The sequence below is a fragment of the Anolis sagrei genome, chromosome 1 (genome assembly GCF_037176765.1).
Source record: "Anolis sagrei isolate rAnoSag1 chromosome 1, rAnoSag1.mat, whole genome shotgun sequence".
NCBI classification, from domain to species: Eukaryota; Metazoa; Chordata; class Lepidosauria; order Squamata; family Dactyloidae; genus Anolis; species Anolis sagrei.
In genome coordinates, this window is record NC_090021.1 from 256882250 (window position 1) to 256895369 (window position 13120).

The following is a 13120-nucleotide window of genomic DNA, read 5'->3' on the forward strand; positions in this document are numbered from 1 at the left end:
ACCAAATACTATATTGGCTAGAAAAGAGGACAAAATTGTGTTTCCTGTTGAAATCAATTGAACTTTATAAATCTGCATTGGGTTATGGCCAATTTGATAAAAGGCAGATTATTTTTTAAATGACTTTTAAAAATCATGTAAAAGTCAACAGACAATCCATCTTCTTTTATCTCAGTCTTGCAGGAGGTTTATAAATGAAAGTATCTTGTGAACAGGAGACTAAAGGCTTTCAAAGTATCAAAGCATTCACTTGAACTCTTCAGATGACTGAAGTTCAAGATCCTAAAATGTAATACTCCTATAGGCCTTTCAATATTACCTGTTGTCAAATATGTTTAAAGGAATAGTAGCTGATATTCTATTGATATGAAAACGGAAAGTAATATAGCAATATCATCTACAAATGTAAACATAATTCTGGATTTGCTTAGTATTAATGAGTTATTTTCAAAACAAATTTAAGGATTCACTACAGATTAATCTACTTTACACACAACTGAGATATTAAATAGCTGACATTACACTGATATGCACAACTACCTTCAAAATAGGAGATGCCTTCTTTCTTGCCTGAGGTAATAGGCCCTTGGTACCCACTGGGGTTTGGTTCTAGTACCCCCTCCCCAACCTGCGGATACCCAGATTACTGGGATGGTAAAATCCCATTATAGTAGAGTCTCGATTATCCAACCTTCGCTCATCCAACGTTCTGTATTATTCAATGCAGTCTGCCTCCCACCCGTATCCACAGCTGTTTCAATACATTACGATGTTTTGGTGCTAAATTTGTAAATACAGTAACTACTACATAACGTTACCATGTACTGAACTGCCTTTACTGTTGATTTGTTGTAAAACATGATGTTTTGGTGCTTAATTTGTAAAACCATAACATAATTTGACGTTTAATAGGCTTTCCCTTAATCCCTCCTTATTATCCAACATTTTCACTTATGCAACATTCTGCCAGCCTGTTTATGTTGGTTAAACAAGAATCTACTGTATATATAACTACATAGTAAAATGACATCCCTTTAATAAAATGTCTAAATGAATGTTTGCTTTTTTGATTTCTAAAAAAATTCTCATGCTTTTGATGGTTGAATACATGGATATGGAAGGCCAGCTACCCAAACACCCACTCCCAGCAAACAATAATGAGACTGGCATATCCATTTCAGAGGTGTGAAACAATAAGGCTCTTTTGTCCTCTAGGAAAGCCTTTGCTGATTGCTCACTTCTTTTACGCGGAAGTCTATAAATCTGAATAGCTACAACCACAATTTAGTTGTTGTCAGAAATCTTTCTACATTAATTGCGCTTTAATTGCCATACCTTTCCCCTGCATTGTCAGCTACAATTCTTTGGAAGGGACAAGAACAGAACACAGACAAAAGATACACACATTGCATTAACGCAAAACGATTTGTACTAATTGGCTGATAACAGGTTTAAAATGGCCATTAGATTCATTTTTACAAGACTGAGTTTCTTTGGTTCTTTAATAAAGTTGTCTCACCATCTATATACAACTAGGATCTCCAGCTACAACACATTGGTATTTCCTAATATTTTTGAAGTCAGTTTATTGTTATTTATTTTTTGTAACAGATTGAGCATTTTTATAAATATACACTCATATGATTATAAAAATACATTTTATTTATATGGATTTTGTTTAAATAACAATAATTTACACCAAAAGGTGTTACAATTATTGAGACTTTTGAGGAGATCTTGACATATAACATAAAAGTAATATTTACAAAAGTGAGTTTTCTTCCATTTTCTTTAAAGACCACCTTCCTTAAAATTATCTCTTTTCCAAATTTAACTCTCTTGTGTCTCTTTTCTGTTTCTTGGATAGATGTATATATGTGATTATCACTAGGAGCAACATTCCTTACTTAATTCCCTTAGGAGATACCAAAGAAACTCATTTAAAAAATCATTACTGAATCAGAATACATTAGAAAGTTGAATAAAATAAGCTAAAGAGTATGTTTTAATGCAGCAGATATCAACGTAGTCAGAACGTTATACCATGAACCATCTCAGCTCATCTTCAAATTGTGTTATGGCATAAATGCAGTTGCGAATCCTAACTACAGAATTCCTGATGAATCAATGGACTTTATGTAAGTGTTGAATTACTATTTAACAATTGATTCAATGGATGCACTCTAGATGGGTCTATCAGTTGGGACTGAAATCTATAGATGCAAAATCAAAAGCTTTTTCTTTAGCGCAACTGTCTACCATTTTTCCAGCTTCCAAACATAAATCAGAATGAAGTTGTATTCTCCCATCATGTTTTCAAAGGAGATGATGTATTTTTCATGATATTGTTGTAGAATACATTACATTTATCTATCAGACTCTACAATCCTCGATTTGGCAAAATATCCGTTCCTAACCACCACTTACAGAATATTATCCGGTTCCATCCATGGACTTGTTTACTTATTTACAATTTAATCTAACCAACAGGTTGTAATCAAGCTGCAATGGCATTGTGATTACTTAAAAGAGTTTGAATGGTCATTATCCCATCATGACCAGTCAGTGATAGCTCTGGTCAGCTTTTTCTGGCATCATTTCACTAGAAATCATTGTTTGGGGATAAAGGGAGAGAGCTTTATGTTAAACAGAGGTTTTCTTGTAACAGCAGGTATATTCATTATTCTGAACAAACTTGCACTCAAGGTTCTCAAATTTACCACTATCATGTGTTCACAACAAAAAGCTTTTTGAATATAAGCCATTTTCAAAGAATTTGTTTTCACTGAGAGGTTTCAAAGAGCTTTTAACACCTACTAACTTTGTCATTTTTCTCTCCCTTTTCACAGTGAAGAGAAATACCACAATGAAGTCATTTTTGTGTAACTCCATTGTAACATTACCCCAGCTCTTTAGACACCAATTAAACCAGTATGCTTATTCATTTTTTCCTTCTGGAGCTATGAACCAAGATGATGAGTCCAGGGATATTTACAAAAGACTCTCAGGGTACATTCTCATCAGTTCTTACCATTTAAATGTGGTTTCTAGGCAGAACTGAGCTCTATTGCTTTATTGCAACCAGTCTTGTGATATGGTTCTGAAATGTATCAAGTCAATCACTAAGTTATAAAGTCATGGCTCTCAATTGCCATAAAATTATTATTGTTTCTTCTTGATTCAAAAAGACAAAATGTTGATTTTTTTAAACATGCACAGGTTGCAAGAGAGTAATTTTATATTTGTGCTTCCCAAGCTCTGAATATAACTGGAACATTAGACAGGCATATGGTTTAAGTAACGTTTCCAAGGACAGACGCTTCGCGGATCAAAAGATATGTGACAGACAATTGCATATGATCAGTATATTACATCAGTCTTTAACAAATTACCAGGGAACACCTGCCTTAACAGGCAGAGAGCTGGTGTTAAAATTGAATAGTCTATTTACTCACTTTAAAAAAAATCCAGTGTTGACTGTTTCAGAATAGGAAAATATGGATTTGCTTTGGCAAAAGCCACCACAAGTCTTATTTGAAAGCTAGATGCCTGCTTTTGATATAAACATGTGAAACCATCACACCTGAAACTCAAACATGTCTGTTTGCTTCTTTGCGAGCTTAGCTACTTCTTCTCTTATTGCCTTCACCAGAGCAGCAGTGGAAAGGTTGGCCAGCGGGGTATCGGAAGGATCACTTTCTGTCAAGCTCTGTTGAGAAGCAGCAGTGGTGGGCAGTGAGAATTGTTCCGAAATGTGGTGCATATTTCCCGGTTGGCTGTAATGTCGAGGGATCCTAGCAGGAGAGTTGTGCTGATACCGGGGCCGCGAATAAGCTTCTATGTAGCCAGGCAGGGGGACCTATGGAAGATTTCAATTAGACAGATACAGTGCTCTCAGATAATTTGCTTTGACACAATGCTGAGTAGCCACAGTAGGTATCATGTGCAAAGAAGCCATTAGAGGACAGCATTGAAAAATTATCAGCCCATGTATTCAGGAAAGTCATTTCAAACTGCCAATTATCGCATACTTTTTTAAATTATTGTGATAAATGTGTGTGTTAGTTGTCAAAAGAACTATCTGATGTGAGCAATGTAATTATGCATAGTTGTACACCTGTATCTGCAGACTCAGAGGCAGTAATTTGGACAAGCCTCCCCACTAAATCTGTGCTTATGGTAAGAGATATAAACAAGGTGCTAAATTGGGGGGGAAACCAGGGGAGAATTGTATATACAAGCATCCCACCTAAGGACAATTTCTAAGCCATGGACACTGATCCTTGGAGAATAAAAAACCTGCTTCACCATCAAAACAAGTCACTTGAACGCACTACCATGTTTTATTGAGAAAGGTTTGGATTGTATTTAGAAAAACTCTCAAAATTGATCTTCTCTGAATTTCCCCTTGGATTTTGAAGGTTTGAAATACTTTGTCTTGTTCCAAGTAGAGCTGATGTACTGGGAAATCTTTATTGCTTATGTGGATGAGATTGCACTTGCTTGTTTTAATATCCAAACCCATTTTCCTTTAATGTGCATGCATGTACATTGCCCTAGGCAATGCACATGTAAATACTAATAATGAAGAATACAAAATATCTAAAATTTTCATACACAGTCTTGTAGCAATATTCTTTTCATATGGTTTTCTTCACACACAAGAACAACATTTGCACATATGTAAAATACTGCACAAAAATAAATTTGCTGCAGTCATGCATATAAGGTCTTTCAATACCATTTTAATAGTGTACATCAGTGATATTCACCTGTGTTGGGGGAGAAAGCAAATACAACAGCTGAGATATTGTATATGCTCCAATTCCAGAATTACTTAAAGAAGTTTATCCTCAGTTTTGGACATCAAGATTCTGTACTGATTGACAAAGTGGCAATTAAATCTTGAGGGGTTGCCATCTGTTAGCTCATTCCTGTTCACGCATTTCCAAAATACTTACCATTTCATCAATGGTAAGCACACCATGAAAATCTAGGGAATGCTGGGACATGAGTGACATTGAGTGATTTTTCTCCCATATGCGGGACTTCCAGAGGCGTGTGAAGGCCTATTTCCGGTTGGAGCCTGAAGGGACGCGGCACGCGGTGGCCTTCCATTGAGGAGCATGACCTGTCCGGCAAAGGAGTGACCCTTTGAAGGAGACGTAGGGCAGCCTTGCCATCGGGTCCTGGCTTTGAAGCAGCCGCGCTCATGGAGGACCCCTTGGGGCCCTTGGCCTGGGGGCCCTTGCCGCCGCTCCACTCCGCAGGGCTGGAGACGGTCAAGCTGGGCTCTCTGGCCACCCTGCTGGCCGCAACCCTCCTCGGCGGGCTCATGCCCCTGCGCCTCTTCTCTCCAGGCTCCTCCGCGCTCCGGAGGGAGTCCCTCGGCCTGCTGGGCTGCTTTACCAGCGGGGTCTTCCTGGCCGCCTGCCTCCTGGACCTCCTCCCCAATTACCTGGGCGCCATCAATGGGGCCCTGGAAGAGCTCCGGGTCACAGAAGCTGAAGACCTGGCTGTTTAAGAAGGCTTTTGAATAGAAGTGCAATGACTGGTAACTTGACCATAGGAATGGAACTACGGAAATGGTATCGGATTGTGAATTTGACGATGAGACGACTCGGAATGATCTTGTAGTAAGGATGATGTTTTGATGATGTTGATAATTATGTATTGTGGATTTTATTGTATGCTGTTTTTCGCACCTTTTCATGTTGTACACTGCAATGAGTCGCCAGTAGGCTGAGAATTGCGGTATATAAGCGTAGTAAATAAATAAATAAATAATTGTGTAAACCAGGCACCTTTAGTGAATGGATCTGTGTGAGAACAAACACTAGAGGCCAGTATTTCACTAATCTAGTTTGTGAAATACTGCACAGCTTCAGAGACAAAGCATCATAGAGATGTAAACTGCTTTGCCAATCTAATGTTTGTTTTCATTTTTCTAGGACTGTTAGTGACACTGCAAAGCCATTATTTGAATAATAAATTGAGGTGGTGGGAGCAAATGTTTTCAAAATCTTAGGCCCCTTCTGCACTGCCAGATAATTAAGATTATCAAAGCAGATAATCCACATTATCTGTTTTGAACTAGATTATAAGTCTACACTGCCATATAATCCAGTTCAAAGCGGATAATCTGGATTTTATATGGCAGTGTAAAGGGGGGCTTAATCTTTATTGGGGAGTGAGAATTAAAATTATTGTTGTTACTGTTAGACAATTACTGATATTTATTTTGAACAGTTTGTGCACATGTGTGTATGTGCTATCAAGTCATGTGAAGATTTATGGCCACCCCTTTGAATTTTGCTAAGTTTCCTTTGGTAAGGAATCTGCAGAGATGGTTTTGCCAGGCCTTTCATCTGAAATGAAGTACATTTGCATTTGAGGCCTTCCATCCAATACTAACCAGGGCTGACCCTGCTTTGTTTCCAAGATCAGACAGAATCTGGTTGCTTTAACTCTATGCCGAATCTACCTGCATAGAGGATGTATTAGTGAAACTTTGCTGATCAAAAGGGAAAACAGAATTTTAATAAAATGCTAATATTTAGAGGAAAATATTATTGTGTGTTCCTTTTCCCTATTGCAGTAATTAATTTTAGTGATGTTGGTGTATTATACACCATAATCTGAAGTTGGCTTGTTTAAAAACAGAACAAAGTTCGTTTCAAAATATAACTTCAGATTTCTATGCATTTTTAAGATGAGTTTATTTTACTCTCTCTCCAAGGCAAAAAAAAAATGGCCCCTCAAGGGGCCATTCTCCTGCCTCTATTGCTTAACATCTATATGCGACCACTTGCTCAGCTGGTTCGAGGTTTTCGGTTTGAGTGTTACCAGTACGCTGATGACACTCAGCTTGTGCTGAAGATGGAAGGCCGACCGGACTCTGTACCCGATTGTTTCCATCAGTGCCTCGAGGCCGTTACTGGATGGCTGCGTGCCAGCAGATTGAGGGTGAATACAGCAAAGACGGAGATCCTATGGCTGGGTCAACCAGGCAGTGGAGATATCCAGCTGCCTACCCTGGATGGCGAGGCGCTATGCCCGTCATCATTGGTAAAGAGTCTGGGAATCCTTTTGGACCTTCTGCTGACAATGGAGGCTAGGTCTCCGCCGCTAGCAGAACCGCCTTTTTTCATCTGTGGCAAGCTAGACGGCTGGCCCCCTACCTGTCCAGGGACGACCTAGCTACGGTGATCCAGGCTACGGTCATCTCAAGACTGGACTACTGTAACGCCCTCTACATTGGCCTTCCTCTGTCGGTGATCCGGAAGCTCAAGCTGGTACAAAACGCAGCTGCTCGGCTTCTTGAGGGAACTCCGATGAGATGCCACATAACACCAATCTTACTGCAGCTGCATTGGTTACCAATTGAGCACCGGATCACTTTCAAAGTGATGGTACTCACCTTTAAGGCCTTGAATGGTCTGGGGCCGATGTACCTGAGGGACCGCCTCACCCCCTACCAACCCCAGATATCCCTCCGTTCTGAGGACCAAGATCTATTGGAAATTCCCAGTGTCAAGACCTTGCGTCTAACAGCAACCAGACGCAGAGCCTTCACAGCAGTGGCACCATCACTCTGGAATACTCTCCCACCTGAAGTCCGTGCCTTGCGGGATTTATCAGCTTTCCACAGGGCATGTAAGACATATCTATTTCGACGGGCCTTTGATCTCTGATTGTTTTTAAATTGTTTTAAATTGTTTTAAATTGTGTTCGATTTTAGCCTGTTTTTGTAAGCCACTTCGAGCCCCAGGGAATGGAAGCATATACGTTCAAATAATAAATACATACATACATACATACATAACATACAAGGGCCCAATATAAACCTACAATAAATTGCCCATAGCTCATGGTTCAGAAACTCATTTTCAACACCCCAGAAAAGCACACCACAAGTCCAAGCTTACCTTTATAGGAACATTGGTCCAAGATATGGTGAGCTCTAAACTTTAATTGATGAGTTACTGGAGCTGACTAATTGACTTAATCAATATATAGACTATAGGCATGAGATTATTCCAGAATCTCTTTAAGGCTGGATCTACACTGCCCTATAATTATCAAAACAGATGATCCACATTATCTACTTTGAACTGGGTTATATGTGTCTATACTGCCATATAATCCAGTTCAAAGCAGATAATTTTAATTTTATATGGCAGTGTAGATGGGGCCTAGGAGGGCAGGTCAAAATACAGATACAAATAGTTTTGGTAAATGAAAATGTTGACTGCTTTTTTTAAAAAAAAACCACAATTATACATTTATACATTTGTATAATTGACAGTTCTAATATCTACTATAGCAAAATTCTTCTCAGCAGAATGAAGAATTGTCAATCGTAAAATATGTAGTAGAATACCACTATTTTGAGCTCACAAATTTTGATGAAATTTGAATTATTAAAGACCTTAGGAGAGAGAGAAATCCTCACCCATTTCTATGTCCAATCATATTTTAATCTTTCTGTTTCTATCGATGAAAAAGCAACATAGCTAAATTTTTAGCTATTGCAAGCTATTGTCCCAACGAATGCTATCTCTGTTGAAATTTCCATTTCCATATACTTCATCTTAGTGTTCATGCATACGAAGAAACAAACAAACAATTGAAATAATATATGTATAATTACCGAGTCAGCCCATTGTCCTGGTAATTCGTTTTCTCCAGCATAGGACATCCAGCCCTGGTTCCTATATGCAGTTGGTGGTGTTGGGATGAAATAGCCTGTAAACCCAGGTCGGTTTGTTGCTGGGATGGCAAACACTGCTGGAACTGTACCTCCTATCAAGAAATAGGGAAAATGATTAGCAATCAAACACATTGCTCCAGATGCAGAGGAGCATTCAAAGGATACCTGAGATGTTCCAGCTAGATGCCACTTAGCTCTGTCAACAGAGGGCCTCTTGGCAGAATCAGATCACATATGACTGTAATCTGCACCTAGTGCCTTGTTGCCACTGTTGTTGGATGAAATATCCCAGTAAAGACGTTGCTCTTGATGGAGGTGCCATCACCAAGATCACATAACTACAGAGACAGTACTTGTCTGCCATATATTAGTTGTCAAGCCATTATGCAACCGAACACAGGCAAAGTGCAGGTACAATTCCTTAAGATTTATGCTAATGCAGAAAGAAAGCCAAAGAGATGTTGCGAGTCAGAATTCTAATGGCTTTGTTAATTCATGTAAAGAAATGTATATGGCATTAAACATATTAGTTCAAGTGCTGGTTTAGAATATAGTTTCTTGTACACAATTTATTATCTGAAAAACTAACACAGTGCTGTTTTCATTATCTCCATTGTTGGACATGCTCTTAGTATACTTGGCCCACAGAATCCTACTGAACAATAAGCAATTACAGCAGTATTTAGATCATCTGATGAGCCCTGTTGCTACCCTGTAAATTGATTTGTGTGTACATTCTGTAAAATACTCCTACATGAAACATTCTGTGTAGTTAATACTATATATGCACAGTTATTACCTATGAGAATAAAGAGGGGGAAGTACTGTAAAGGGAGGTGTGACTATTTCTCTTTTGTGTGGATTTGACTTCACATAGTTCATAAAATGTACTGATCACATGGTATTTAAATTAATGTTATTTGAATCTTTAATTCCTTTAACATCCCCTATTCCAGCAGTTTTACATTAACAAATATTTCATGACCATATTGTGTTATGTTGTCTTCTGATACTTTTTAGCATTTTCTCATAAACATTTTATTTGTCCATGAAGCTGATCTTCTTTATCAGTTGGCAAATGGATAAATGCTTAAGTCTCACTGGTCTCATCTGGGAGCTGCTCGTTAAATTGCTAGCAACACATCACTACTTTCAGCTTGAAATATGTTGCCAAGGGTTAGAAAAATAATCCATCTCCATCTTCTGTTCAGCGAAGCTTCTCTCTTACACACTGCATGCATCTGTTTCCAACATGCACGGTTATTAAATGCAACAAGCACTTGACTACAGCTTGTAACCTTTATTTGAATCAGAATCTCAAATGTAATGAAAGGCTTTAAATAAAAGGCATGAAAACATTAAGATTATTTCAGTAGCATTAAATTATTTCAGTAGCAAATGTCCCCCTTCTTGCGCTGCTGACCCATTATTTTGGGAGGAGGCAAGGTGGGGAAATCAATAACATAAGCTATCAACATTTAACATCCCATTCCCCCATCCCCCTTGGTCTGAATCTATGATAACAAAACTTACTGGATTTTCAGCTAGAGCTTTTGTATATTTATTGAAAATTAAGACAAATGTAAGATAATGAGTTTCGCTTCCAAGAAGAAATTCCAGCTTTAGAATGTCTTTTTTAGGACTTACCCAAGACTACATTAGTTTTGAAAGTGACGCCATGCATGGATCTAAAATGTTTACCCATTATTGGTATGTACAACATGTTAGCTTTTTGAAAATATGTGTATTTCTAGTCTGTGCTCATATTATAGAAGGGAAAAATTAAGCCTTGTGTGTTAAAATGTTCCAAGTGATGAACACATCTGTAGCCAGGAGTCAAGACACTCAGTAAGTCTTAATTCAGTGCCATCTGTACTTAATAATCCTTTACCAACATAGCAAGCAACACTTCCTTTTATTCACTCAAAGCATTCAGGGCTAGTTCCTGATGCCAATATGGTTTGTATTTCAACCATATAACGTATGTGTTCTGTGTCTCCCATTCGTTTGATCTTTATATTATGAAAACCATATTGTTCTAGGCAATAAGCCAGCTAATAATAATTTAAAAGTTTACATGGCTGTTTCATTATTGTCATCATTTGTAAACAATTGTCTGCCTACAAAACAGCCCAGTCCTTTGCATGTGGTATGTTATTTAATGGACAGGTTTAGCTGAGCAACTCTGAAACAAAACACTTCACACACGGGGGATGTTAAACAGAAACAATATATTTTAATAAGACAAAGTTCCATTTTTGTTCCAATTCAGTATACAGCACAGTTTCCAGCCTCCGTTGTCTACAATGGGGTTGTCAGAATTGCATAAATGGAGTTTATGGAGTTACATGAGATGAGTCATACCAAGGACACCAACCACACACCCTTTATTGGGAGCAGGGGAGGGTTTAGAAGTGCACCGCATGTGTTCTTGGAGTAATTTCCTCTAATGACACATGATCACTCTAGTGTGATGCCTTGAAATCTGAATTTAAACTGTTTCAGGAGGTTATATTCCTTTGCTGATACTCCTGATCAGAAGTAGTATGGGGTGCCTTTACCCTTATGGGACTCAACAACAATCTAGAAACAGCAATTAAAAAAAAAACAGTTAAGAAACAGAGACATCATAGTACAATCAGAGTCTCTCAAACTCATAGGCTGGGGTGATTGTAGATGCAACACAAACTGGGAAAAAGCTTTTACCGCTTAAAGCCATTTCCAGTATTAATATTTATACCATAGTTGTATATTTACACCACACTTCACAATTACAGAGATGGCTTGTGACATTAAACCCAAGTTGAGGGTAGTGAGGAGCTGCTATCCTGCTGGGACAATGGTAAGCTTCTCTTCAGTGCCAATCTTTTGATCCCAGATCAAGAAGGTTGCAAATCTTAAGTAAGCTTCAATGAAAAATAAGACAGCAAGTCCCATTATTACCATTAATTCATGACTAGTAAAATAATTTTTAAAGCAAGAGTGCTAGAGGTATAAATCTTCTCCACACATTCAACCCTTTTGATCCTGAGCAGAAGAGCAGTAGTGAACGTTCCTCCTACCCTCAAATTCCAAAAACACAATGGGGCGCCTGTTGTAATGCAAATACAGAAAGGGCCACTCAAAATCAGGACCTGATTGTAACAGAACTCACCATCCAATACACATGCTAAATTATTAAACACGTTTTGCATTCATAAAAGTATACATTTCAAACTGTTTCTGCTGGGAAAGAGAAGAATTTTAGTCATGCACACCACTAAAATCAAACCCATGTGGCCGCAAGGGACTCTTCAAACATCGCAGTGGCAATATATTGTAGAGTTACCATAAAAGTTTCGTTCTTACAATTAAACAATTAGCAGAAACCTGCTTGGATTTCTGGGGAAACCACTACTATCACAATCAATAATATGAGGACTGGATGAAATTTAATGTGTCTTGTTCAGTCACTTCAAAATAAGTGGCTAAATGCCCCATATAGCCTACTAACCAGTATTGATGGAGTTAAATGTCAGGAATTAGCTAATTATTGTTTTCATAAATTCTTTTTTCTGAGGTAGTCAAAGAACACTGAAGCCCTAGGGAATTCTGCACTTCCTCAGACTGAAAAGTGCTAGCTGAACCACCATTCATTGCTTTTCTAATGGTGCATATGGGGGCACCTGTTTCTTGATTTGGGTGGTTTCAGGATTTATGATCAAAGATATCTAATTCCCAGTATGCTGCAAATTGTACAGTGGTAGATCCTAAAATATACAAGTGATACTGCTTGAGACCTTTTAAGTCCTACAGAATTCAGTAGAGTGGCTTTGAACTCAAGTAGGTGTTTTTGCTGGTCTTTTTTTTAATATTTTTTTTTAGGATTGTAACTCCATGGCAACTTAAAAGCTACATGGGCTTCCGCAGTGCTTCTTTATCACAGATCAAACATTGCCTTGATAGTTTACCATGCTTCCTCACTACTGAAATCTCCAATTAGTCATTCTTATTCTGAAGCAGTCCATTCAGTGCCTCCAATTACAGATTTACACCCACGAGAGGCTTTCATCCAAGTTTCAAAACATCAAGACTAAAAATGCATATGTTAAGATGGGAGAAGTCCCCTGTTATCCTCCACCCACCAGCTTTCAAAATCCACTAATCTAAATTCAAGTTACAAAATATTCATAGAAAAAACCCTGTTAATAACTAGCGCAGATTGAAATTATAACATTATCTTTCCTAGGTTTTGATGTTCTTTTATGCTGTACCTGCCAGACACTGACAGGCTCGCTGATACGGCTCAAGTAACAGCCATCTTAGAATATCTCCTGAGTTTCCTAAGGGCATCCCAGCTAACCTGCACTTCTCTTACACAAACTAATATAGAGTTTCTATAAAGAAAAAGTAGAAGTAGAATTTATC

At 38.2% G+C, this 13120-nt stretch overlaps 1 protein-coding gene across 4 annotated transcripts in view; it reads right to left on the reverse strand.

Moving 5' to 3' along the window:
• Positions 1 to 877: 877 nt before the first annotated feature.
• The window catches only part of KIAA1549L (KIAA1549 like), a 204259-nt gene continuing 192016 nt past the window's right edge, over positions 878 to 13120 (reverse strand). For 3 of the 4 annotated variants that reach the window (XM_060766572.2, XM_060766574.2, XM_060766573.2), the window contains exons 20-21: positions 8654 to 8805; positions 878 to 3859 (exon numbers count right to left, since the gene is read on the reverse strand). In XM_060766572.2, the coding sequence (XP_060622555.2) occupies positions 3578 to 3859; positions 8654 to 8805 (434 nt within the window). In that variant the 3' untranslated portion in view covers positions 878 to 3577. Of the gene's footprint in view, positions 3860 to 8653; positions 8806 to 10927; positions 11620 to 13120 lie in introns of those variants that run through there. The other variant, XM_067462686.1, reaches the window with a different exon arrangement.